At 46.1% G+C, this 17,956-nt stretch overlaps 2 protein-coding genes across 2 annotated transcripts; one reads left to right on the forward strand and one right to left on the reverse strand.

Annotated features, from left to right (window-relative positions):
* Positions 1 to 6,356: 6,356 nt before the first annotated feature.
* Positions 6,357 to 8,163, forward strand: LOC123170073 (scopoletin glucosyltransferase-like). The gene has a single exon (XM_044587916.1). It carries the CDS (start codon positions 6,449 to 6,451, stop codon positions 7,901 to 7,903), a length of 1,455 nt encoding a protein of 484 aa, XP_044443851.1. The 5' UTR covers positions 6,357 to 6,448; the 3' UTR covers positions 7,904 to 8,163.
* A 3,330-nt stretch (positions 8,164 to 11,493) lies between these two features.
* LOC123170071 (4-hydroxyphenylacetaldehyde oxime monooxygenase) lies at positions 11,494 to 17,464 on the reverse strand. Its single transcript, XM_044587915.1, has 3 exons — positions 16,956 to 17,464; positions 12,909 to 13,361; positions 11,494 to 12,348 (listed from the first exon to the last, which is right to left on the reverse strand). Exons 1-3 carry the CDS (start codon positions 17,436 to 17,438, stop codon positions 11,728 to 11,730), a joined length of 1,557 nt encoding a protein of 518 aa, XP_044443850.1. The 5' UTR covers positions 17,439 to 17,464; the 3' UTR covers positions 11,494 to 11,727.
* Positions 17,465 to 17,956: the final 492 nt, after the last annotated feature.

The raw sequence follows: 17,956 nt of genomic DNA on the forward strand, positions 1-17,956 counted from the left end.
AGAGGAGCAGCTGTAGCTTTGCGCTGGGCCGCAGCTGCATGACGCAGTCCGCGCCCGATTAGGCGGCAGAGTGACCACAGGCACCAGGTACCGCCAGCCCCTTCTCCTTGACAGTGCCGCTGGATGCTCATTCCCACGACAACAGTTGCCGCGGTCCAAGGCGCGCACCAATCCCCGCGCAAGGCGAAGGGCGGCATAGGCCGCCTCGAGCCGGTCTGGTTGTGGATCCTACAAATCCGCGCTGGAGCCGCTTCTGTGGGCAGCGACGACGACGCCATCCGCCACTTGCACACCTTAGCAGAGACGGACGCCCGTCATCAGTGGCGGAAAAATGAAGCGGACTCGAGTAGTCGAAGTGGTTGGCGAGGCAGAAGGTGGCGGACGCGAAGAAAGCCACCCCGGCTCGCGAGGGAGCAGGCCCGCGGCACCCGCTGCATGGCCCTGATCATCTCGTCTTCCGCCTCAGACATCGGCACCAGCGATGACTACCACGATGCCTACGACGAGGACAATGTCTGCTCTGAAGACCCCATGTGGAAGCGGCCAGCAAGGAAGTGGAATTCCAGCGGCCCTCTCGGTTTACTTAATTTTAATGTAGCTTTTATTTTGGTTAAGTGATGAACTCTGGCTCCTCTTTTGGATCGGATTGTGCAAAACTTGTTTTATACATTGCATGTTGAACTACGTAGTTTCGTCATGTTCCATGCTTTTGTATGGATTTTGGGGGCGAACATTTGATGAGCACGGTTGCAGACGGGGAGAAATGAGGGTGCTTGGTCACTGTCGGCGGATGTATACGGCCCGAAATTAGGTAATCGTGGTTGTATATGTTCTAAGGCCATGTGTGCTAAAAGTTAAACGGGTGATTATCTGCATGTACGCATATCGATTGAGAAATTAACTGGCATTAATTCCCTATGTGCCTACAGCTGCAGCACACTCCATGCCAAGCTATCCAGCTTAACTGATGGAGCAAACCAGACAAATTCATGAAAAGAATGATGTCATAAGGAATTGGTCGTGATGTGAAATGATGATCTTGTTGATGTGCCACACAAATCCACTAACTGCAGATGAGAATCATGTGCACGTTCAATCTCAATTGCCATGGATGAACCCTGCAGAGGAGACAAATTGAAGCCAACTTTAGTCAGTCTCGATACATGCTCATGTAGAGCGAGGATCCGGCTTGCCTGCTCCCTCTCCATGCTCCCATCCGTGCTCCCATTTCATCCTACGGCTGTTCTTTTTCCTTTTTCTTTTCTAATCTAATCACCCCCTCCCCCTGATTTTCAGGGGGTGGGGCCAGACCTTATTTTCTTCCAATCAAATCAAGCCACGTATGCGGGAGCACGGATGGGAGCATGGAAAGGGAGCAGGCAAGTCTCGTCCGTAGAGCGAGTACACGAGTAAAGATTGTTGCCATATGTGGTAAGCAATCCAAACAATTCAAAAAAAAAAATGAGTACACGAGCAAAGATTGTTGCCACCGTCAGAAACAACACAAGACATAAGCAGAGTAAAAAAAAGCAAACTAATTTTTGAACAGTATCAACTGGAATGAAGTAATCTGTAGTTTTACACCAAATTGGAAAGCCGGTAAAATTTAGATGAGAAAACTAGCTTCAGGTAATCTAGAAACTCGTTTAGGCTACTGAATACACATGCAGAAAAGAAGGGTGGGATCAAAGGAGAAGATTGCAGAAAACAAAAGGGGAAACCAAGGTAAGGAAGCCTACATAAAAATGTATCAAAAAAAATCTGCCAACTCCACCATACAGCTTTTCTAGGCATTGATGTGTGATGGTGTGTGCACACAAATTCAGCCATAATATATCATATCTATCCAATAAATGACATACAGATGTGCAATTAGACTTTCTAAATAAGCACATATCAACCTCCCCGGAGATTTTCCAAAACATGCAGACTTAACTTTATGATTTAATTGATGAAACATACCAGAGTTTGGATCAACATTGCATTTCACGGAAGGATGGGCGTTGAAGATGTTGTGTGCTATTGTGCATCCATCTTTCCTTGACCAGACTTCATTGGATAGTTACAGAGTCACTCTTTTGAGCAATGGTGAACATCTGAGTACGAGTTTCAAGAAAGCAAACTCATGATCCAATCCTACAAAGCCAATGATCTCCACTTCTTCAAGAGCAGTCAAGGAGATGGGTTCTCCAGTATGTGGGCTCACATGGACAATCTGGTGGGCATTCTTCTTCTTCCACCTAAAACTAAACATAAATGTCAACCAGTACACTATGTATTGTTAAGATATGTAACAGAATCGAAAATTACCATTGATCTTTGTAGGACGACCTTAAGCCTCTGCATAGCACAAAGAATTCGATCCACCCCAAGGAGATGAAACACCAATGCTCCAACAAAATGCTCATAAGTTCTAAAATATAGCTCCAAACAGAGAAGGCAATAACCATATGCTTCTCTATCTCGTTTGTAAACTCATGTGCTTCGCCGTAGAAAATAGAGGAGCACTGAAATAACAATTTAGCAGGATATTTATCATTGTAAAATTAAGTTTAATCATGGAAGATAGAGGCAGCGCACAGTGCGGGCATGAATTTGCAATGAAGGGAGTTGTCCTTATGTGGTACCACCAGAACTTCTCCAGCATATGGTTAAGTGTGGGGGGTAGGGGGGCAAGAATTTCAACATGGTGTATACCTGCTGCCTCGATGTCCACCATAACAAGCTCCTGCAGCGACCCCAAGCGAATCGTCAGGTCGTCTCGGTGCAAAATGTCCAACATCACCACGAGCCTCGGGCTTAAACCTGGGAATGGGGACAGACAACCCCCCCCCCCCCCCCAGTCCAAACCACAACCAAGTTATGACTCATTTCATACTAATACCAACTCGATCAATTTGATCAGCACCTAAACAATATACAGTTGGTGTAGTACATCCATGGAGCTTTCCTTTTTCCCCTCTCCCCAAAGTTTTGTTTTAGTATGCAACTCTCTACCAAGTAGACTCACATGGGTTGTCGCGCGACTAAGCTTTTTCCCCCAAAATCGTATAGTTTAATTTAGGCCTACTAGATCACACGAACCTAACCTCAAAGAGTGGTCAGCGCATCCTGTACGTGGTCGCGTCCCCCGCTCTGTTGTTGTTACCACATGAAGATGAATCTCAACAAATCAACAAGCCAAAAAGAAAAAAAAAATACCGGGAACGCAAATACTGATTTTATTAGGGGCTAGGAGTTTGGGGTTCATCTTATGTAAATCTAGGAATGTGTGAGTTATTTTAGGGGATTTGGTCCTAGTTTTCCTTTTGGTTTCTGTCTGACTGGGAACAAGAAAAAGAAACGGCATGGAGAGATGCTACATTGAATCAAAAGTGGATTTTTTTAAGTGACACAAAAGTTGGATGGCAAATTTTAACATGGCCCGGTTACCTCATCTTTTCACATGCGAGGTAGGAATGTAAAAGTTAATCAGTCCACTAATTAATGAGATCAACAGTTCAGATCTATTATATACTCTTGTTTCTCGTGTGAAAAGAGGAGTTAAGAGGGACCATGTTAAAACTGCTCAAAGTGGATTGGGTGGTGGTGGTGCGGGTAGAGGCCAAAAATTATTGAACTGTCACCCATGCGTTCAATCCACATGGGTCAAAACCTGGGAAAAGGGGCAGACCCGCACCAAATCCAAACTAAAATGCTACACCTATGAAATTGATACGTAATCTTAAATTTGAGGGTGAGGGCCATGCTAGCTAATGAAACAAAGCTACATCAGCATATAGGTAACTTTTTGTAGCAAACTCCCGTAAGTGTAGCAAAGCTCCAATCCAAACCACGACTAGACATGACTCATCTCACATGGCTCTTGGAGTTATGTCCATGGAGCTTTCTTTTGTTCTCTCTCCCCAAATCATTGTTTTAGTCTCTCACTCTATGCCAAGTGGGCTCGCATTGGATGCCGCACAATAAATCTTTGTTGAGCTTAATCATGTAGTTTAAGCCTACTGCATCATGTGATCCCTGCCTAAAAATCGTTCTAGCTTTATTTATTGGCAGAGCCCTGTATATTACAGCTCTGGTGGGCATCCATGCTTTTGAATGGAGAATAAACTGGATTGAAACCACAAAAGTGAAATGGATTGGTGTGGTTCGGAGGGAAAATACATGTGGGTTGGTGCGGCTTGGAGTCCAGAAGCTCATAAAATGGCTGGAGTTGCTACATATGGGTGTGATATGAGTCATATATACGTCGTTGTGGTTTGGATCCCGTGCGGGTTTGTTCCCATTCTCAGGATTTAGACGTGGATGCATGAATGGGGATATGTCCTAAGGTAGGAGTCCCAAGACTTTTATCTCTCATTATCTATTTTCCTGTGAAAAAAAGTGAAACTGAAAGTTGAAAGCTCAGAAGTTTTCTCTAGCTTCAGTGAGGTGTTCAACAGCTTCCAGGAGTTGGAGTCAGACTTGCTGAGCACTACCACGCGACGCTCGGTCACCGCGAATGGCGAGTCAGTTGTTGTTCGATTAATGTCTTTGTTAATTCAAGGTTGGGCTCAACTTAAGCCTATTCTATAAAACAAACTACTAAAAATGTGTATGTTCTATTCCCACCATGTTCCAAGAACAACAATGGTACCGCCCAAGTTGGAGAAGTCCATCATGAGTTTGTAGAGGAGCAAAGCTGGGTGATGATCACTTCCATTTGAATAGAACATGCTTAATTAGGTACACCTAGAGGGGCTACTTGTGCTGACATATGAACCCAAACTGGAAAAAAATAAAGAAAAATATGAAAATAGGGAACTTAATTTGTCTTAGAGACAATGATGACAAAACTAAAATGTGCCTTTTGTTGTCTGTTGAGATGGGTACACCCTGTAGTGTACTCCCTCTATTCCAAATTACTCGTCGTAGAAATGGATGTATCTAGAACTAAAATACATTAGGTACATCCATACCTGCGACAAGTAATTCGGAACGGAGGGAGTACATGTCAACAAGTCATGTTTGATTAAGTTGAGTAAGATGATTATGCCAGTGATGTATTACCGGTCTGAAAGCTAATGTCAGCTGTCGGCAACGTGGGTATATAAATCCAACAACATATCTAGCAAGACTAAGAGTTAGTCAAATAAAAAATTCACAAGACTAAGACACAACAACCGGTAGGTGTCAACTATCTTGATTCTTAAAACCATGTTGCAGTTTAATACAGTATAAGCTAGCTTGCATAATTTGATATGAGAAGACCTTTGAAGGTTGATTGAGCGCCCTAGCTTTTACTAGTTCACACATGAGTTGCTTTGATATTCTGATACAAACCGACTTAGTCTTCTATTGAGATGGATACACCCTTGATTGTACATCTAAATAATACGAGCCGCCCATTGCCGATAATCCAGCAGAGTACCCATCGATACTAATGTATTTTCTTTGTTTAAGGGGTACAATCGAAAGACATACAAAACAAATACCAGGGATGGACCAGCTAAACAGATGATTCAATACGACTGTGTACGCTTCCTAGAAGTAGTAGTACGATGTACAGTGAAAAAGCCTAACTTTTTTCTGCTCATGCACTAAAACTGAGTTGTGTTCACGATTGTGTTGGGCGACATTGCCATGACGACAGGGTGATCTTTCTTTCTTTTTTGGACAGTAAAAGCTGGCGAACTTGGGTTGGCATTTGGGACCGTTTCCCCTGGCAGTTTTAGTTGTAGGGGGCGACATTTCTTCAGAAGAGCATGACGGGTTTTGATATATAGTAAGACAATTCTTTCCAGAAAAATGTCACCGCTTGATCACGATCCAATGGCAGTGGGGAAGTTCATTGGGACCTTACTCCTTGAGAACGTTAGTCAATTAACATTACCATTTGACACCCTTATTTCCTACTGTATTAACTGTCTAACAAACCATTGCATATTGATGAGTGAATTTAACAAGTGAGACCACCTCAGTTCAAACACTTGCATGTGAAAGGCATCAAAAAAATCTTGAGCGGCATTCGACTTTTTCTTCCTTTGATTTTTTTTCTTTTGAAAAAAAGAAAGACCCCCGGACTCTACAATTGGACGATGCATGCAGAAGCCAAACATCTAAAATCGGAGGAACCAACCAAGCCACATTGTCAAGTCTGATGCACACACCAGTCCGGCACACTCTCAAGGCCGCCGCCGCCGCTGCCGTCTTCAACCGATCCATCTTCAGAGCAGTTACTAACGCATGGATTTTGTCAGGCCGACAGTGGACGTCATCACGACGTCAGATAGCGCTATCCCCCTGCACGAGTCTGTCGATGACAGGGACGCGGGGTTCTTCCTCCAATGACGAGCTCGAGCGCAGACCTTCACGACATTATAATAAGTAACTCACAAACTTGCGCTTCTGTACTCTATCCTACTCTCCTCCGAAACTTCTGGGACGCAGCAAGCTAGCCAAACCAGCCATGGCTGCCCAAGACGAGCAGCCGCTGCACATCCTCTTCTTCCCGTTCCTAGCCCCGGGCCACCTCATTCCCACCACCGACATGGCCGTGCTCTTCGCCGCCCGCGGCGTCAGGTGCACCGTCCTCACCACGCCGGTCAACGCCGCGCTCATCCGCTCAGCCGTCGACCGCGCCAATGACGGCAGCTCCCCGGCGATCGACATCTCCGTGGTGCCTTTCCCTGACGTCGGGCTCCCGCCGGGCGTCGAGAACTTCGCGGCCCTCACGTCCCAGGACGACCGCGACAGGTTCTTCCGAGCGCTGCCGCTGTTCCGAGAGCCCTTCGGCCGGCTCCTGGTCGACAGCCGCCCCGACGCCGTGGTCTCCGACAGCTTCTTCCACTGGTCCGCGGACGCCGCCGCGGAGCACGGCGTCCCGCGAATCGCGTTCCTCGGCAGCAGCGTGTTCGCGCGCTCCTGCAGCGACAGCATGCTGCGCCACAACCCGCTGGCGGCCGCCCCCGGCGACCCCGACGCCCTCGTCTCCCTGCCGGGGCTGCCGCACCGCGTCGAGATGAGGCGGAGCCAGATGATGGACCCGGCGAGGGCGTCGCACTGGGCCTTCTTCGAGAGCGTGAACGCCGCGGACCAGAGGAGCTTCGGCGAGGTGTTCAACAGCTTCCAGGAGCTGGAGCCGGACTACGCCGAGCACTACCGCGCGACGCTCGGCCGCCGCGCGTGGCTCGTCGGGCCCGTGGCGCTCGCCGGCAAGGACGACATGGCCGGGCGAGGCGCCAGCGCGCCCTCGCCGGACACGGACGGCTGCCTCCGGTGGCTGGACGCGAAGCCGGCCGGCTCGGTGGTGTACGTGTCCTTCGGCACGCTGGCCAGCTTCTCGCCGGCGGAGCTGCGCCAGCTCGCCCGCGGCCTCGACCTCTCGGGCATGAATTTCCTGTGGGCGATGGGCGCCGCAGACTCTTCGCCGGAGAAGTGGATGCCGGAAGGCTTCGCCGAGCTGGTGGCATCACGCGGCGGCCGCGGCTTCATCGTGCGAGGCTGGGCGCCGCAGCTGCTCATCCTGAACCACCCCGCCCTCGGCGGGTTCGTGACGCACTGCGGCTGGAACTCGGTGCTGGAGGCCGTGAGCGCCGGCGTGCCGATGGTCACGTGGCCGCGGCACGCGGACCAGTTCAACAACGAGATGCTCATCGTGAAGCTGCTCGAGGTGGGTGTCAGCGTCGGCGCCAAGGACTACGGGTCGTCCCTCGATGCCCACGAGGTGGTCGGCGGCGAGGTGATCGCCGGATCCATCGGGAGGTTGATGGAGAGCGACGCCATACAGAAGAAGGCCAGGGACCTGGCTGTGAAGGCGAGGAGCGCCGTGGAGACGGGTGGGTCTTCGTACGACGCCGTTGGCCGGCTGATGGACGAGTTGACGGCTCGCCGGAGTTCAGTCCAGGTTAAACAAGCTAGCTGACCGATATTGATCACATGGCTCGTTTCGCGTGCACGAGAGTTTGCTTTTGGCTGATCAATCACAATGCCCCTTACAGCCTCATTGTTCTTCTCTGTTTGTTCACATTTTAATGTTTTATACTCACTTTGTTGATGTTTTTGTTTGACTTGCATTAACTTTAAAAAAAGAAGGATGTGTGCATCGCAATTATGGGTACACCGAATGTTCAACCTTCTTATTGAAAAAAGAAGAATAAAAACTTAGTGCGCAATTGTATGTAACAATGTTGAGCTGAATTTAAAAATACCCATACTAACCTAAATTAACACTTGATAAAAAATATGTACCACTCTAAGGAGATCTCGATTGTTTTTTTGCCCTTGTCGGAACTCGACGCCTCGGCTCGTTGCCATCTTCTATACGATGGTGTGACCTCAACGAGTCTGCAATCATAGCCGACTTTGTTGATCTCGCGGAACAACTCCGTTTGTGCCCTTTTCTTTTTCGCGCGTACAACGCGGAGCAATGGTGTCCTTGCCTGCGGCATCCACAAACGCCTTGATTATGAGGTGCTCCTCGACTGCGAGATGGAGGGTACATGGATGGCGGTGAACATGGTCTCATTGGTGCGCTGTGTCATGAGCTGGCCTTCATGGCACAATGCCCCGCGAGCTTCTCCTCCTCCCCCACCTCCAACTCATACTTAACTAGCACCCACCAAACTCCACTGTTCTCTGCCAGCGATGGGCAGGTGGTCGATTTGAGGAGTGAGCACAGCGCTCAGAGGTCAATTTTGGCAGCAACCATGGCTAGGGTTTGAAGAGCTAATGGGGGTGGAGGACGACTTTATGCCCCTCCCCCATCATCCTGCTATTTTTTTTCAACATCCTTTTTCCCATTCTTTTATGTTTTCATCGATTTACTTTTCTTAGGACTTGCATATATCTTTAGAAGTGTACGTACATATATTAGCATGAACAATTTTTTAAATATATTAACTTAAAAAAATATGAATTTGATTAATACATGGATATGACTTTTATGCATTATTTAAACTGAATTTTGGTAATACTTTTTTTACAAATGTATTAAAAACGCATTTTAGAAAATTAAAAATATAATGAACTAAATGGGCCTCAACATTTTCTACCCTCATAGGGGCAGTTATGGTGTTTTAGCTACTATTCTAGCATGGAATAGGAGGCTAAATCCTATTCTAGGCTCATAGCATTTTTTTAGAAACAAGCTCATAGCATGGGATAGTCAAAAAATCGTGCGCCCCTCCTCATCTCTTGGCACGGCCTATGTCCGGGTGTTTGTTAGTATTTTGCTCTTTTTTTCTTCATGTGTGCATACTTTTTTTTATATTTTGTTTCTTTTGCTTATGCTTTCTAACAATTTTTTGTTCTTTTCTGAACCCCCCCCCCCCCCCCACCACACACACACCCATTTTTGTTTATATGTTTTCTTCTTTTTGTAAACATCAACATTTTTATAACACAAGATGAAAGTTCTACAAATACATGACAGCCATTTTTTAGATACATGATTAATATGTTTTAAATATGGAACGAGCGTGTATGTTTTTATTTTCAATCATATAGTTTTCTCTTTTCGAAACTGAATTTAACATTTTTTTTAAATCTGTAAGAAACTCATTCCAACGAAAAAGAAGCTCAAACCGTAGATGGGCCCGGCCCAGATGCGTGATAAACTGAGAAAAGAAAAGGCCGACATCAGGGTATTAAAGGGCTCATGTAGATGGGCTGCCCCGGACCACTGAGCAGATAAGAGCCCTTAAAAACTCTCCGCTCCAGCCGAGACACAAGCTGTGCGGTGCGGAGTACCCAGGCCGCCATGGCCGCCGGACAGCCGCAGCTGCTCGCCGGCGACCGGGACTCTTCATCCTCCTCCTCCCACCCGCCGCCACTGCCTCCACCCAAGATCCTCCTGGCGAAGCCAGCGCTTCCGCCCCCCTCGTCCTCCGGTGCCGCCGACGAGGGCGCTGGATGAATTGGTGCTACGTCAATTAACTGCACTTAATAGTGCACAGAATTGGTGTGGTTAGTGGAAGAGTATGAATTAGCTTCATATGTCTCATTGCTCAGTGTACTTGTTACTGCCTTAGTTCCCTGAATTGGGTTGTAGCGTGTAGGTCCTCTTGAGATGTGCTGCGCAGAGCAAGCTGAGATCTTTTACTACAATTTTCCATGCTTTGGGCATTCTAGGTTTGGGTCTATAGAGGTGGAGAGGCATAAGACTGTGGGCGAAAGCTTTGATTGGACGGGCGTTGGTACCAATGATGATGGCGCTACAAGTCGTTCTTATCATCCTTCCGGTGAAAATCGCACCGACTTCGGTCATGGCGGATGATGACGGCGTCTCCGACGCCCCCTGTTGAGGCATCGTCGTTGCAAACTGCGTCAACATGATCGGGATGTTCCGGGGGAAACCCTAGATCTGGGTCTACCGGATCGGACGATGACGGCGCCTTCGGTGTCGTGCTCCCTCCTGAGGGCATTGTTTTGGAGCAGGAGCTGGCTGGAGGGGACGAGGAGGAGCGGTGTTTCATCTACCGCAAGGCCGACGACGGATCCCGGCGGCATGGCGCTGCGGAGCTTCGGCAACGGGCGCGTGTGGATGGATACGTGCATGATGGTGGCGTTGTCTGGCGCCATGGTGGCGTCGATGGCAGCTAGACTGGGCAAGGTACATGCAGCAGTACAACACTGAAGATGGATTGGTGGCAGGTGGCTGCGGCGGCCTCATACCCGGCAGGTGTCCAGGTTGAGGAGTGCGCCGGACTGGTGGGTGGCTCATACCCGGCAGGCATCCTGATTGGGACCTCAGGTCTTAGATGTTAGGTTTGGCTGCGAGGTATGTTTGGTATTAGGTCCAGACTATCAGCATCCCTTAATCAACTAGATAGGAGTAGAGATAGGTGTCCTAGATGGTGGCTTTAGTCCTACTGGTGTATGACTTTGTAAGGACTTATGTGAATAATTAATAAAGTGGATGCATGCATCGTCTAGATGCAGAGGCCGGGGGTCCTCCATTTCTAAAAAAAATGTTGAAGAGTACTTCCTCAATATTGGGCCGTGTCCCATCGGAGTGGGATGAACGTTGTCGACAGGTGTTATTTCCCTTCTTGGAAACGGTTCTGGAGATTTTGCTCAAAAATCACTCCTGTATATCAAATGTGCAGGAACACCTTGCTTTCTGTCGAGGTTTCCGCCAAAAAAATAAAATCAAAATAAGTTTTGGCGTTTGATTAGCTGCACCAGTGCTTCATTTTCATTGGTGACTGCCACATATACCATGACAAACAAATAGACACATGTAACTGCCTAATTGGTGGACAATTGCTGAGGCCAAAGGCCACCTAGGCCAGTTTTCTCACATGAAAATGCATTGGCTGACCAAGTAGCTAGAGAGGGCAGTGATACTGAAGCGTCCACCAGTTCAGCAGATCAAAACCCACAAGTCCACAACGGAATTAACACTGAGCAGACGCTAGAACGAAAGCACGGCACTTTTGTCGAATAATACTGTAACAGGGAGGCTCTTCCCGGGCTCCCGGCTCCATTGTTAGAACGAAACCACATCATCCATAAATAAGCTCATGCGAGCAGTTCAATCAATCAAGAAAAGTAACAAGGCAAACGTGGAGTGCCCTTATTGTAGAGCGTTTAGATCACTAAAGAAGTATAGTGATCTAAACGCTCTTATATTTTCTTATAAAGGGAGTACAAAACAGGCAAACTAAAAGGAAACACAAAGCATACATACTGTACAGCGAATGCAATGCAGATACGTTGATCGCTCTGCCAGTTAAACCATTTCAATCAAGGACACATATTGTACCTTGTCGGTACCAGCATGAGTGGCGTCTTCTTGCGGAAAGTCAGCGCCCCTGCCTCCTCCATGTTGACATCCTCACAGCTCACCCCATCAGGGAGCTCCCAGTTGAAGCAGTAGAGCATATTGGCCAAGATGAACTCGACGTTGGCCACGCCCATGGCCAATCCCGGGCAGATCCGTCGTCCCGACCCAAACGGCAAAAGCTCGAAATGCGCCCCATTGAAGTCAACATCCTTGTCCTGAAACCTTTCCGGGCGAAATTCCTCCGGATCATCATTCCAAGCGCTGGGGTCCCTACCGATAGCCCATGCGTTCACGATGATCTTTGTCTTGGCTGGGATGTCGTATCCTGCGACCTGAATCCGCCCTGTGGTCTCCCTCGGGACGAGCAACGTCGCCGGGGGATGCAGCCGCAGCGTCTCCTTCACCACCATCTTCAGGTATTTGAGCTTGGGCATGTCGTCGTGCTGCAGGAGCTCTGTCTTGCCTCCGATGGCCCTGATTTCGTCTTGTACCTTACCGAGTATCCTTGGCTGTCGAATTAGCTCCGCCATTGCCCAGTTTATTGTCACTGAGCTAGTGTGATTGCCACCGACGAAAGTGTTCTGAAACATTAGCAATTGGCATGCGATGAACTAATTACTCCATCCATTCTTTTATACAAGGCCACAAACTCATATTACAGGTACAAAGATAAAATTTAATTATTGCTTTGCAAGTCAACTTTTTTTGTTAACCAGGATCATTAATACGCAGCATGCATGCGAGAAAGGAATGAGAAGAAGAACCATGCTATACGTACGACAATTCACGTACGAATTATATCCGATGGAGCAGATCAACCTGTATATCAGTTGGACTCTAAGTCCATCAACGGCTGGATGTTGCATCGTACCAAATCGGACAAGTCATGTTCGTACGTGTAGTAGTTTCGTGAGAAGAAAGTAGCGAAGTGTCATTATGACTACATACATGCAAGTATTAAACAAGTTGCTAATAGGTGAAAACATCACTAATTTTTGCCTCAATTACTGGATGGCCCTATATAGATGCAAAATGTCTTTCTCATAGTGACCGTATAAGGAAATGGAGGGAGTATTTATTTGCCAAACATATTGGTACATTCAATTCGAGTATATGTGCAATGATGAGGTTAAATAATTACCATGAGGATGGCCTTGGCATGTTCCCTTGTGAAGCTGTTGGTGGCTCCTGCAGGATTTTTCCAAAGGTCAACGAGCTCTTGCACGAGTACAGATGCGCACTCGTCACCGGGCTGCCTTCTGCGACTGGGATCGTCGTCGATGCACTGGTCGATGACTTGTTCAAAGAAGGCATCAATCTTCTTGAAGATCCTCTCTCGGCGGGACTTAATGCCCGTAACTTTGTCGACGAGGCGACCAACGCTGTTGGGGAAGAAGTCCTCGGCAGAGAAGCCGCTCAGCATGTCCATGGTCTCGTTCAGCACGGGGACAAACTGCCCCTTGAACTGCTTCGCCGCGTAGTTTTCGCCAAAGGCGAAAGAGCCGATGATCCCGTCCAGCGTGGCAAATATGTGGTCGGCAACCGCCACCGGCTTTCGACCGGTATTGGTGAGGTTCTTCACAAGATTTCCCATCTAGTCATGGACAAGTATAATCCAGCAACTCAGTGTCATCTATCAAGTTAGCCTTATGGAAAAGAACATACGAAACATTTTTCACTGGTTCAGTTCTATATGTAGAAAATCTCATAGTCTGTGTTGCACAAGATAATGCTCCCTCAGTCCTAAAATAAATGTCTCAATCTTAGTACAACTTTGTACTAAAATTAGTATAAAGTTGAGACAATTATTTAAGAATGGAGGGAGTATATTACGAATACAAACTTATGAATATGACTCCGCAGGATGTTGGAGACCTCTTTTTCATTGAGTTGCGCAAATATATACAGACAAAACTCTTGATGTGTTGTGACTCTACGGACACAGCAACACAGCCACTCTCTGCGTGTGGGGATACCAGCTACGGTTAGACAAAAACTTTCCCCTATTATTCTATTCAATTTTTAATTGGTTTTCCTTTATTCCCTTTTTCGTTCTGTAGGATTGCAGGATTTTTGATAGAGTCAAATATATGCCAGTGGTAAATGAAGTTGCGGGTGAACGCCACTTTGGTGTCCGAGGTGTACTGTGAACCGTGCCAAAACTTGTATGACTGCATGTGTCTAATTACATACTCTCTCCATTCCAAAATCTACGGTTCAGAAGTAAAACTATCGTATGTTGACGAAGATTTTTGAAAAAAAATATCAACAACTAAATTACAAAATAGAACTATTGGATCTAAGCTGAAATATATTTTCATATTCCATGTGTTTAGTATTGTATATACTGATTGCTTTTTCTATTAATTGGGGAAAACTTACAAACTTTGACTTCTGAAAAGTTTTATACACCTTGTTTTATGGAACAAGGGGAGTAGGATAAGTTTATTAGGCCTCTTCCAATGCAAAGGTGATAAGGTGCTAAAGCCTAAAGGCATTAAATGGGCTTTCTGTTATTAAGCTTCCTTAATTGAATTAGTTGCAGACTCGGAATAACATTTTCACGTAGGTGCATGTGCTCAGCATCATTTCTTTCCGGACTCACCAAACTACTCTATTTATTTACAATTAACTTGCCACATCAGATTTTATGTCTACTTTTCAGCCTTGACTTTTCATAAGCGCCTTTTTCAATGCAGCGCATATCAGTGAGCAAATTACTGACTACTAAGATTGACGCATGATATGCAATCAATGATATCAACGAGCAGGACTTTTAGATTAATAGGGAGGAATAGGCTTCATGTTGGACGTAGCAGTGGCTTCATGACAATTTATTATTAATCTAAAAGTTGCTTACCCATCCAATCATGTGCGTATGCAATTTAATAGTTGGAGGCCCGTCCTTATCACCGAGATAAAATAACAAGAAAGTCATGTTTTAGCCTAACGCAAAGTTTGTATATAATTCTTAAAACTTGAAAAATAATAAATCATAATTGCGTTCATTATAGGCTGTTCTCACACTAATTAAGTTTTCCTCATATTTCTGTGTACATAACAAAAACTTCCTCAAATTGTAGTACTACTAATTTAGTTCAGGTCATATGCCAATATTTTTTGGAAATTTGGTTGCTGATTAAAAAAAATTGTGTTGGTCCTATAGGGCCTTAGCACGATGACTTCCAGACAGTCTACCACAACAAGTCTTCCCCGACTCTGACAATGGAGGGGAGATGATAGCGACGCACCTTCAGCTCGCTTCAGTGCTTGTAGTCGTCACTAGGTGGTTTACAGATCTGAATGCAATTTTTATTATTTCTAGTGTTCGTTGCACTACCATGATCTGAATGCAAAAGCTGTGCAGTATTAGTTTGGAGGGGGCAGGGCAGGCCACATGGTCTTTTCATGTTTCATCACCAATTTGTGTCGTGGGCCTTCGATATGTACAAGCTTCTTTCATGCGGATTCGTTAACTCTGTTATTTATTCGCTTGTTGCATCATATTCTTCAAAAAAAATCATATCTCAAACTGCATAAAACAATACTCCCTTCTCCAAAAAAATATAATTCACATTTCAACTTTCACAGCCTCTGATGTGCAACCTTGACCAGGACGTTCACTTCAATATGGGTAAAACAAATTGTTAAATCATGTACTACCACCTTTACACCGTTCTGGGAATGGGTGAGTATATGTGGAATCGCAAGTTATGAATGTGCACAACCTGGTCTAAATCAGTTTTTATAGGCTGAGTTCTATATGAGCCAAATCTCATAGCTTGTATTAGTATGTTGCAAACACAGACTTAGGAATGTGCATCCAAGGGTTGTTGGACAAAACTCTTTATATGTGCCAACTCTCATTCATTTAGTTGCGCAAAAATATATAGGCAAAACTCTTTATATGTTGTGACTCTGTGGACACAGCACTCACAGCCACTCGCCGTGTGTGGTGATGCCAGCTGCTAGGGGTGCACGAAAAATTTCCCTCTTTTATTTTCTTCATTTTTCAATTGGTTGCCTTTATTCCCTTTTCATTGTGTACGGTTGCAGGATTCTTGTTAGAGTCAAATACATATACCAGTGGTACATGAAGTTGCGTGGGAGGCCATTTTCGTGCCTGAAGTTAAAAAGTACAGTGAACCGTGCCAAAACTTGTATGACCGTGCAAATAAATTGCTAATTACATACTCTATCTGTTGCAAAATCTTCGGCTCAGAAGTAAAACTTTTGTATGTTCGAGGAAGTTTATAGGAAAAAAATCAACAATTTTATTACAAAAATAGAACTATTAGATCCATACAGAAAAACATTTTCATATTTCATTTGTTTAGAGTATATACTGATGCTTTTTCTATAAATTTTGGTAAATTTTACAATGTTTGACTTTTGAAAAGTTTTATACATCTTGCTTTATGGAACCGTGGAGTAGGATTTGTTTTGTTAGGGCTCTTCCCACACAAAGGTGATAAGGTGCTAAGTGTATTAAATGATTTAGCTATTTGTTGTTAAGCTTCATTTAATTAGTTGTAGACACAGAATTATGTTTTCACCTAGGTACACGCGCTTAACGTCGTTTCTTTCTAGAGTCATCAAACAACTCTATATGTTTATAATTAATTTGCCACATCAGATTTTATGCCTATTTGGCAGACTTGGCAGCCTTGACTTTTCATAAGTGCGGTGTTCAATACAGTGTACATCGTTCACCAAATTAGTGACTTCTAAGATTGATGAATGATATGCAATCAGTGATATCGATGAACAGGACTTTTATATTAATAGGGAAGAATATGCTTCATGTTGGACGTAGCAGTCGCTTCATGACATTTTTATTATTAATCTAAAAGTTACCTACCCATCCAAGCAAGTGTGTATCTAATTTCATAGGAGTAGTTGGAGGCCCATCCTTATCACCGAGATAAAATAACAAGAAAGTCATGTTTTAGCCAAACGGAAAGTTTGTATATATTCCAAGAAAATCTTGCAAAGAAATAAATCATAATTGCGTTCATTAGGCTGTTCTGACACTAATTAAGGTTTCGCTCGCCTTTCTGTATATATAACGAAAACTCTACTCAAATTTGTAGTACTACTAATTCAGTTCAGGTCTAAATATGACATATACTGAAATTTTCTGGAAATTTGGTTGCTGATTCAGAAATATAACTAAGCACCTACGCACCTGGGTATCGCGAGCGTAGCAAGCGGCCTGCACGCGGCGGCGGCTGAGCAGCTCGATGATGAAAAGCTTGCGCATGTCGCGGACGTAGTCGCTGTAGGGGGAGAAGACGACGTCCTTGTAGCCGTATGACAGCAGACGCGGCCCGGCCGAGGAAGGCCGGCTGCAGCAGTCCGCATCGTGCATCTTTAGAGCCTCCCGCGCGGCCTCCGGCGAGGACAGCACCACCGTCGGAACCGTGCCCAGGCGCAGCATCATGACTGGCCCGTGCTGCCTTGCGAGCGTCGACAGGCTCCGGTGGGGCAACGGGCCGATCTGATGGAGGTTGCCGATGACGGGCAGCTTCCATGGCCCTGGTGGCAGCCTAATGCCACCGGTTCTTTTCCATCTCCGGTGTAGGAAGAGGAGGGAGATAAGTGGGAGAACGAATAGAAGAAGCTGCCATTGTTGGGGTAGGTGCTCTAGAAGCTGAGAAGCGTGCCCCATTGTATTGTGTTGTGTGTGTGCTGCTGCTTTGGCTGAGGCCTTAGGGAGTTTAAGTAGGGCTAGTAGGTACTACGACGGGACTTGAATACTTGATAAACATGTAGGCTGTTTTTCATAAGAGGAAATACTCGAAGGAACAACCATCTATATAGAGCTTTTTACATCCATGCCCTCAGTTTGGTGCCTGTACTCGATTTTACGAAAATGGGACTAGTCAATGTTGCTCCTCTTTCATTAAACCACTGCTCAGTCTTAACCCTCAATTTATGGCCACGGCCATTGCCACCACGCCGGTTAATTTCTGGCCACAGCCGTGGCCGCCACCCTGCAGCCCAATCCCGCCACGACCCCCATTGTGCTCGTGACAACGTCACCCGACCCTGCCGATCGGCCGTCCCCCAACACCGCCGCCTCCCAACATGGTCGCCTCCACACCGCCGTAACTGCAGTTGGCTGTTGCCCCGGCTCCCTGCCTCCGTCCTGACACCTTCCCTCAGCCTCTGCCCTCCTTCCCGTCG

The sequence above is a fragment of the Triticum aestivum genome, chromosome 7D (assembly GCF_018294505.1).
Source record: "Triticum aestivum cultivar Chinese Spring chromosome 7D, IWGSC CS RefSeq v2.1, whole genome shotgun sequence".
Lineage (NCBI taxonomy): Eukaryota > Viridiplantae > Streptophyta > Magnoliopsida > Poales > Poaceae > Triticum > Triticum aestivum.

Coding starts and splice junctions, on each gene's coding strand:
- LOC123170071 (XM_044587915.1), bottom strand. CDS start 17,438: ATGGGGCACGCTTCTCAGCTTCTAGAGCACCTACCCCAACAATGGCAG. Junction 13,362..16,955: donor GCTACGCTCGCGATACCCAG/GTGCGTAGGTGC, acceptor GTCCATGACTAG/ATGGGAAATCTTGTGAAGAA. Junction 12,349..12,908: donor ATGCCAAGGCCATCCTCATG/GTAATTATTTAA, acceptor CTAATGTTTCAG/AACACTTTCGTCGGTGGCAA.
- LOC123170073 (XM_044587916.1), top strand. CDS start 6,449: ATGGCTGCCCAAGACGAGCAGCCGCTGCACATCCTCTTCTTCCCGTTC.